We start from the raw sequence: 10,124 nt of genomic DNA, 5'->3' as shown, positions 1-10,124 counted from the left end.
TTCCACACATATTATCTACTGTGTTATTGTTTTGTTATTGATATGGATTCATGGTTCCAATTGAAAGGGTGTTCTAATTCTGTTTTCTACTCTATCAGGGTACTCTAATCCTAGCAAGTTCAACAAGATTACTAGTTTTCAAGGTGAGGAAGGGAATTTAGCTTGGTAGTTTAATATGTTTCAGAATTTGTAGCAATTTTCCGGGCTAATATCTTTGATGCTTTGAATACAGACTAAAATTCTATATGATCTGAATTAAAAGGGGGAACCATGTCATTAGTTAGATCAGCAGAATTTTCTCCTACTCTGTATAAAAGCGCGAAGCTATACTCGCTAAAGGAAACTGAAGTTAGACCAGGATTATTGATAAACCACTATTTTACAGTTTATCTTATGCTAAATGAGTGGATTTTGTCAATTCTTCACACACTTATTCATGTAAAATGCATGGTTTCACAAATCCTTCCTAATTTTACAACATGATTGAAAACTTGCTTTTTAAGGCTTTAAATTGTTAATTTTTAATTCTCCTTTATTACCATTCGATGCCGTAATGTGTTTGTGAAGTGTTTTCAAGTTTACAGGGCATGAATGACTTAAAGGATGAAGAGGAGGCATGTCAAGGTGGAAGGAACACAAGAAACCAAAGAGATTAAAAGCGAGCAGCAACGCACACGCATGGCTGATGCGTGCGCATGAAATGGCGCATCTCACAGCGACGCGTACGTGTGACTGACGCGTACGCGTGCTAAGCGTAGAAGACCAGCGACGCGTACGCGTGATAGAGCGTCACGTGCTGCATTATCAGAACTCGCTAGGGGCGATTTCTGGGCCAATTTGGACCCAGTTTTAAGCCCGAAAACACAGACTAGAGTCAAGGGTATAGCTGAGACACTTCATTCGCACTTAATTTTAGTTTTGAGTTTTAGATTCTAGAGAGAAAAACACTACTTCTCCTAGGGTTCTAGCATTTTTCTTAGTTTTGCTTTTGGATTGGATCTTGAGAGAGTTGCTACTACCTTCGATTGAAGTCTTCATCGTTATAGTTTGCCTTTCTATCACTCTGCTATTTTCCATTTAGTTGTTCCAATTCACATTTGGATTTTGTCAATTTTGACTTATTAATGCAATGAACCATTTTTATATTTAATTCCATTACCTGCATGATCTCTTTTAATTAATTATTAGTTCCAAATTTATTTTTATTAATTTAATTTTAATTATCATGTCTCCTACTTGCTCTTACTTCATCATTGTTAAAAATGACATTCATATTATGATTTAAAGCTCCCAACTTAGTTTGGGAGTTGATTAATTGAAAATCCTTGAGTTGGAATACTCAAGTGGCAATTTGTAATTGGAAATTGCTGGCTAACTTAATTTTCACTAACTATAATCCTTCCCTAGGAAGTGATTAGGACTTGTGAATTAGAGTTAGTGCTACCCATATAACCTTCCTTTGCAACTGCAAGAGGATAACTGAGTAGAAGCAATAAACCTTTACTATTGCACTTGGGAAAAACCAAGAAAGATAGAACTTCCAATTGATCTTCTCCCAGCCAAGGTCTTTTATTTCAAAATACGCAACATCTCTTGTTAATTGTTCCTTGCATTAATTTTCAGTTATTTATTTTTCCATTTTCAAACTTCAAAAATTTCTCAGAAAATTCCTGACCAATAAATTACACCCTTTTGTCAACTCTTTGGGAAACGATCTGGGAATTCTACTCCCAGTTATTTGATTCTAAATTGTGACATCTTTTTAAATTGATAGTGGAATTTTCGTCGGTTGAGAACTGTACTTGCAACATTGCTTTTATTAAAATTTCTTAACCGGCATTTTTCCACCCGTCAATTTTTTGCGCCGTTGCCGGGGAGTTGCAACAGTGTGTTAAATTTTTGGTTGGTGTAAATATTTTTATATTTACATAATTATATTTTTTATTTTATTTTATTGTGTACTTTCTATTTATTAGTAGTTTTATTATTTAATTTTCTTAATATATTTTATTACCATGAGCTCTATGTTTCTTTCATTGAATGACGCATTCATTACCGGATCCGAGCCTAGCCGCGTTTGATCCTAAAATCGAAAAGACTATTTCACGTATTAGGCGAGCTCGGCGTCGGTTAGCCTCTGAGGGTGGTAAAGGGTGTCTACCAATTCACCAGTCTTATCTGAGGTTGAGTCTAAAGCGTCATTCGAGGAAGAAACTAGTTCCTCTCCTGTTAATTCTATTGACGCCTCTTCTATTTCTTTGAGTGCAAATACTATGGCAGCTCCTAGGAGAATTACTCTTAAGGAAGCAGGAGCTCCAGATTTTACATTGCAGCCATATCAAGCGCGTCATTCGAATCTGACTGCAGATTTTGAACTGAAGACTACTCTGATCAATTTACTGCCTAAGTTCCATAGCTTACCTGCTCAATAGCCTATCAAGCATCTTAGGGATTTTCAGACAGCTTACTCAACTACTAGGCGGCATAGTGTTGATGAGACTGTCGTCTGGCTATATGCCTTCCCATTTTCTCTAGAGGAAAAGGCCAAGGAGTGGTTTTACACTCAACCGGAAGCTATTGTTACTAATTGGGACTTGCTCAGAAGGTATTTCCCGGACAAGTTCTTTCCAGTAGAAGTTACAGATAGATTGAGAAAGGAGATTTCTTGTGTCGTTCAAGGTGAATCAGAGACCCTCTACGAGTATTTAGAACGCTTCAGAAATCTCCTAGATTCATGTCCCCACCACAAGATTGACCAGTTGGTGTTGATTAGCTATTTCTGCCAAGGCATGAAGCCTCAACAAAAGACTTTATTAGATGCTGCGAGTAATGGCTCTCTGACGAAGTACAAGACAGCGACAGAAGCGTGGCAACTGATCACCGATCTAGCTTAGTCTACCTGCAATGCAGGGCAAAGGACTAATCATCCCAAGGCTGTTGTAGAAGTTTCTTCTAGTAGTGAGACCGCTGCTCTCACCAAGACTCTGGGAGAGATGACCAATATACTAAAGTAGCTCCAGCTGAATCAACAACAACCTCTGCCTCCTTCACAGTAGCTGAGTCAATAATTAGCCCCTCAGAGAGTGTGTGAAATATGTGCATGCTACTCCCATTACACGTATGAATGTCCACAACTCCAGGAGGACAACACCTTGGCAGCTACCAATGCTTATTACAACCGTCCGAATCAAGGGTACTATCAACAAGGCGGTAATTATAACCAATGTGATAACTACAATCAGGGTTGGCAAGACAACTCTAACCAAGGATGGAAAGATAATTCCAACCAAGGATGGAGGGACAACTACAACCAAGGAGGCAGAGACAATGGTAGAATAACAACAACTATCAAGAGAACTGGAATCAACAGAATCCTCCATACTGAGAACCTCACCAAAGGCAAGCCCAAGCACCTCAATTCAACCAACCACAAGCCCCTCAAATCACCTACCATCCCCCTTCTTCCAACCAAAATGAAATACTCTATTCTATCCTTCAAAGACAAAAAGAGCTTTAGAATTCACTTACCTCTAGCCTTACCGGTCTTACCTCTACTCTACAAGCTCTCATATCCCAAATGGAATTAACCACCATTTAACTCCAACAATTAACCTTCAAGATCTAGTGCACTCCCCTCTCAACCTTTACCCAACCCAAGGGTGGAATCAATGCCATCACCTTGAGGTCCGGAACTACATTGCAAGAGAGGAGTCCCGAGGAGCCAAGCTCAAGAGAAGATATTCAAGTTGAAGATGCTGTTGAGGTCGAAGATGTAGAAGAAGAGAATGAGGTACAAGATGCAGTTGAAAAAGAAGTTGCTTAACTAAGGAATGTAGTGCCTAAGGAAGATGATACTGTGAGAGAAGCCATTCCCATTCCTTTCCCACACCTTGCTAGGAAGACTAAGAAGCAAGTTGAGCTAGATCCCAAGATGGTAGAGATTTTCAAAAAGGTTGAGGTAACTATTCCCCTTTTTGATGCTATTTACCAAGTACCTAAATATGCTAAGTTTCTAAAAGATTTGTGCATGCATAAAGATAAGATACATGATTTAGAAACTATTCCTTTAGGTAGCTCTATTTCTGCTTTAATGGGTGCTATACCGGAAAAATGTGGGGATCCCGGTCCATGCATGGTCACTTGCATTATAGGGGGTGTACAATTTATTAACTGTATGTGTGATTTAGGTGCATGTGTTATTATTATGCCATTATCTGTATATGATGCCTTGAGGCTCCCACCCTTGAAAAGGTCAGCAGCACATTTTGTTTTGGTATATAAGAGCATAATTTCAGTGGTTGGCATTGCGGAAGACGCCCTGGTGAGCATCAAGGGGCTGACATTTCCTATTGACTTCTACATTCTAGAGATGCCCCCTAGTGACTCTGGAAGACCTTCATCGTTCGTGCTTGGAAGGCCATTTTTGAAGACTTTGCGATTCAAGTTGGATGCCTTCTTGGGTACCTATTCTTTCGAGATAGATGGCAGAGCAGTGAGCTTCAACCTTGATGAAGCCATGATGTACCCACCGGAAGATCACTCCATCTTCTAGTGTGACATTATTGATGTGACCGTGGTTGAAGTTCACCAAGAGGCAGAAGAAGAGAAGACCATGGAGCAGATGCAAGTGTCAGGAAACCCTCTGAGTATACTGAAGATGCCTTGCTACCTACAGTGGTTCCGGATGATTAAGTGTTAAGCCATGAGCTGAAAATGGAGTTGAAGCCCCTTCCACCCCACCTCAAGTATCCCTATCTTGAGGATAATTAAAAGCTCCCAATTATTATTGCAAAGAAACTCACTTCCCAACAAGAGGAGCAACTGCTTAGTGTGCTGAGAAGACACAAGAAAGCTATTAGGTGGAGTTTGGCAGACATAGTAGGTATTAGCCCTCAGGTCTGTGAGCACCGGATTTTTCTAGAGGAGGGAGCAAGGCATATCCGTCAACCTCAAAGGCGGTTGAACCCCACCATTTTAGAAGTTGTGAAGAAGGAAGTGACCAGACTGCTAGAAGCTGACATCATCTATCCAATCTCGGATAGTGAATGGGTTAGCCCAGTACAGGTGGTTCCAAAGAAGTCTAGCGTCACCACAATGAAGAATAAGCATGGGGAACTCATGGCTACAAGAGTGCAAAATTCTTGGAGGGTGTGCATTGACTACAGGTGTCTGAACCAGGCAACTCGCAAGGATCACTACCCATTGCCTTTCATCGAACAAATGCTTGATCGCCTGTCAGGTAAATCACACTACTATTTTCTAGATGGTTATACAGGTTGCTTTCAAATCCATATAGCTCCAGAAGATCAGGAGAGAACTACTTTTACATGTCTCTTAGGAACGTATGCATATAAGAGAATACCTTTTGGCTTATGTAATGCACCAGCTACGTTTCAAAGATGCATGATAAGTATTTTCTCAGATCTTCTTGAGAATTGTATGGAAGTTTTTATGGATGACTTTAGTGTCTATGGTGATTCATTTGACCTTTTCTTGGATAGTTTAACTAGAGTATTAGAAAATGTGTACTAGTTCAAACCTTGTACTTAATTTTGAAAAATGTCATTTTATGGTACAACAAGGTATTGTTCTAGGACATGTTGTTTCTAATACAGGTATATCTGTTGATCCAGCAAAGGTAGATGCTATTTCTGGTTTATCTTACCCCTCCTTTGTGAGGGAAGTCCGTTCGTTTCTTGGGCATGTAGATTTTTACCGCGTGGTTTATCAAGGACTTCAGTAAGGTAGCACTGCCTTTGTCCCATCTGCTGCAGAAGGATGTAGAGTTCGAGTTGAGTGAAGAGTGCATAGAGGCATTTGATAAGATAAAGGTTGCCTTGACCCAAGCTCCTATTGTGAGAGGGCCTGACTGGAGTAGGCCATTCGAGATCATGTGTGACGCATCAAACTATGCGGTAGGAGCGTAGCTGGCTCAGCACGAAAATAAGGACCCATATATTATTGCTTATGCTTCTAAAACTCTAGATGGTGCCCAGTCTAATTATACTACCACTGAAAAAATTGTTAGCTATTGCTTTTGCTCTGGATAAATTCCGATCTTATTTACCAGGAACTAAGGTGGTAGTATATTCAGACCATGCAGCCTTGAAATATTTGTTAGCTAAGAAAGAGTCTAAACCAAGGTTAATCCGTTGGATATTGCTATTGCGAGAATTTGACTTAGAAATCAAAGATAGGAGTGGTTCCCAAAATTTAGTGGCGTACCACTTGAGTTACCTTGAACACATTAAAAGTGATTCCACTCCTATCAATGATGCATTTCCACTTGATAGCTTGCAAGCAATATCTGAGGTGGTTCATTGGTATGCACCTATAGCTAATTATTTGGTTAATCATACATTTCCTCCCAATTTTACTAAGAATCAAAAGGACAAGCTTAAAAGCGAGTCCAAGTATTATATATGGGATAACTCATATTTTTGGAGATGTGGTGCTGACCAAATAATTAGAAGGTGTGTGCCACAATCCGAATTTCAGTCAATTTTGGAGGCTGCCACTCTTCTGAGAGTGGTAGACATTTTGGTCATCAAAGAACTGCTAGAAAAATTTTTAGACTGTGAATTTTGGTGGCCCACACTTTTTAAGGATGCTAGTATTTTCTGTGACTCTTGCCCCCAATGCCAAAGGTTTGGAAATATATCCAATAGGGATGAGATGCCCCAACAACTTATGTTGTTTTGTGAGATTTTTTATGTTTGGAGTATTGACTTCATGGGTCCATTTCCAAATTCAAATGGTTTCTTATACATTTTGTTAGCTGTTGATTATGTTTCTAAATTGGTGGAAGCAATTCTTACCCGTACTGATGATGCTAACATTGTTGTCTCTTTTGTTAGGAATAATATAATTTGTCGCTTTGGATCACCATGAGCAATCGTGAGTGATCAAGGCTCTCATTTCTGTAACCGGAGAATGACAGGACTGCTAAAGAAAAAAGGCATCATTCACAAGGTGGCGACAGCTTACCATCCCCAGACCAATGGACACGCTGAGGTGTCCAATAGGGAGATCAAGCGCATCCTAGAGAAGATCATGAAGCCTCATCGAAATGATTGGAGTGCTAGACTTGCAGATGCGCTATGGGCTTATCGGACTGCATACAAGACACTCATCGAAATGAGTCCATTCCGCCTCGTCTACGGAAAGGCTTGTCACCTTCCGGTGGAGGTGAAACACAATGCATACTGGGCGGTGAAGGAATGCAACTTAGGATTGGGGGGAGCTGGAAGTGAAAGGAAGCTGCAACTACAGGAATTGGAGTGCCTTCAACTAGAAGCATATGAGAACTCGAGGCTGTACAAGGAAAAGGTGAAGGCAGTGCATGACAAGAACATCAAGAGAAGAGAGTTTAGAGCTGAGGATTTAGTCCTCCTCTATAACCCAAGGTTGAGACGAATGCCAGGCAAGTTAAGATCAAGGTGGGAAGGACCCTATAGAGTGGAAACGGTTGAGTCATATGGAGTCTTCCACTTGAGTCACCTCTCAAGCCCCACCTTCAAAGTCAATGGCCACCGGTTGAAGCTATATCATGGTGAGAAGATGAAGAACAACAAAGAACTAGAGATTTTCCTCTTGAAGGATCCAGCACAAGAAGAGGACTGAGCTTATAGACTATCCAACTTAAGGACGTTAAAGAAAAGTGCTAGGTGAGAGGCAACCCACCATGGTATGATCTTCTATTTTTATTAGTTCTATTTTATTTATATCAGTGTTACTTTCCAATTCTGCATGGTTACTTTTATATTTATATTAAAAAAAAGCCCTGCCACGCGTGCGCATGCCTGACGCGCACGCGTGAGATCACGGACAGGCATCATGCTAAAATGGTGCTTGAATGACGCGTCCGCACGGCCAAACAGAAAGTTGTGCTAGGGCCGTGCGGAAAAGGGGCCTAGGGAGCGGGAACAAGTCACGCGTACGCGTCGATGTCCATTCGCCTATTTGTGCTGGGACCATGCCATAACACGACCTGGACAGAAAGTTGTGCTAGACTCATGCTGGAGGGTTGCTGGGAGCGCGATGCTGCCCACGCATACGCGTCGCTGACGCGTATGCGTCGCCCCGCCCACAAAAATCATGCTAAAACGAGGCTGACATGGGGCTCTCGCATGACTCGAACAGAGAGTTCTGCCGAGCCCATGCGGGTACTGTTCCGGGGGTTACCTGAAACTGTAGGTCGATCTCGGACGAGATCTTCTGTACTGGTTAGAACGGAGGTATCCGATTTGTAGGGCTTGATTGAGGTGCTGATTCCTTCGTCCCTGGAGGGTGAGGGTACCTGCAAGGGACTCCGATGCTTAAGTTAGCAAGGGTATTAAGCACGTATTGAGTAGAATCAGAGTATGAGTTATACCTGGGTGCTCCAGTGTATTTATAATGGTGTAGAGTGACCTTTGCAGATAAGATAAGTTGGTTATCTTATCTTATCTTTATCTTATCTTCAATTGAGGTCATCTTATCTTCAAGGGAACCGCCCTTCTCTCTGTAGGCTTGGGCTGCCTTAGGATTTGGGGTGTGTTCCTCTATTTGGGCCCTTTTTTGGGCTTTCCTGTGATTTGGCCGAGGTCTTTGAGAAGAGGTCGGTTTGTCCCGACTTGAAGAGGTCGGTCGCTTTGTCTATAGAACATCCCGGGTCGGACAGCTCGACCCCGGGTATGAACAGTGCCCCTGCTCAAGCTCGGTCTTCCTTTGGAGGTAGAGTCTTAGTTTTCAGGATTTCGAACCTTCTCGGGTGGAGCCGAACTCGAGCATTTTGTCGACTTCATCTTTGCAGAAACGTTCCTCTGAGAGCGCGCGCTTTTGTATTAGTGTCCTAGCCTTGGGAATGTGCGAGGGTTTAAATGCCCTCATTAATTGGTTTTTAATGCCCCTATTTTCTCTTGGTTTCCTTTATTTCAAATTTTGTATCCAAAAGAAGGTTTTCCTTTTCCCATAACTTTTTCTTCTTTTTCGCCGTTTCCTGTTCTGCATTTCTTATTTTCTTCCTGTGACATTTTGGCATTCGCTGGTGCTTCTGCTTCGCGGTCAATCCTTGCTGCTCTGCTCTTCAGCTTTTCCCTTCAAAGCTTTCCTCTTTCTTCCAGGTTGGTTCTGCTTTTGATTCTTTGATGACGCTCTGATTTTGTATGTTGGAAGTTTTGAACCTTTTCCTGAGTTTCTGTACTTGGTTTATTGCTGTGATGCCTGTTTTCCTGGTCTTCTTTCGTTCTTATGTATGCTTTGGGTGATTTTCCTGGTTCTGGCTTCTTTTTAGGGTTGATTTTCGTACTGCTGTTTCGAAAAAGGTTGCTCCTTTGATAACTTGTTTGCTTCATTGATGATTTTGCTATACTAGTTGATGATTGTTCTTCGATAAAGATGATGGTTTTTGATGACTTTCTTCTGACTTTTCGCCTTTTTCTTCTTGGGACGCTTGTTTTGTTTGAAAGAGGGTTTTATCTTTGTAGCTTTTTCTTGGACTTCACTCTGTCATTACCTCCAAAGGATGCCCTTGGACCTTGGTGTGCGTCTTGGGGTTTTCCTTTTACTATTTTTGTGTGCTTAAGGTCGCATTTGTTCGAGTTGCTTCCTTTTTGTCTGAACTTGCTTTTTGGGGTTAGTAACCCCTTTCCGTTTCTTTGTAGGATTAGTTGGCCATGTCGTCTCACAAAAATATTGTTGAGGTATCCTCTAAGGTACCTGAGGGGATGTCCAAGTGGTTGGACTCCCTGGTGTTGCTGTGTGTATCCCTAGCTAATGCAGAATTCTACACAGAGCTTAGGAAACACCATCGGATCTGTAGTAGTGATAATCAAGAACGCAACTATGAGTTGGTGGAACCCAATTCTGATGACAGGGTCTGTTTTCCTACTTTGACCCAAGGAGAGCATCCTTTCTTTTATGCATACAATTTCTTCTTTAGCTAGATGGATATTATCCTTCCTTTTACTTCCTTTGAGAACGACCTGTTGTGGTCTTGCAACGTGGCCCCATCTCAGCTTTATCTGAATTCTTGGGGCTTTATCAAGATTTTTCAGATGGTTTGTCATGAATTTGGCGTCAAACCCTCTTTAACCCTTTTTCTGTATCTCTTTGTGTTGACCAAGCCTGGGACTACCAAAAAG

At 41.4% G+C, this 10,124-nt stretch overlaps 1 protein-coding gene across 1 annotated transcript; it reads left to right on the top strand.

Moving 5' to 3' along the window:
- Positions 1–6,933: 6,933 nt before the first annotated feature.
- LOC140184197 (uncharacterized) lies at positions 6,934–7,623 on the top strand. Its single transcript, XM_072234504.1, has one exon. The coding sequence runs from the start codon at positions 6,934–6,936 to the stop codon at positions 7,621–7,623; it is 690 nt and encodes a 229-aa protein (XP_072090605.1).
- The last annotated feature ends 2,501 nt before the right edge of the window (positions 7,624–10,124 follow it).

Source organism: Arachis hypogaea, chromosome 4 (assembly GCF_003086295.3).
Source record: "Arachis hypogaea cultivar Tifrunner chromosome 4, arahy.Tifrunner.gnm2.J5K5, whole genome shotgun sequence".
Taxonomy (NCBI): domain Eukaryota; kingdom Viridiplantae; phylum Streptophyta; class Magnoliopsida; order Fabales; family Fabaceae; genus Arachis; species Arachis hypogaea.
Note: the sequence above shows the minus strand (reverse complement) of the source record. Positions and strands in the feature narration are given on the sequence as shown.

Excerpts from the sequence above, each read along its gene's own strand:
- LOC140184197 (XM_072234504.1), top strand. The coding sequence starts at position 6,934 with ATGACAGGACTGCTAAAGAAAAAAGGCATCATTCACAAGGTGGCGACA.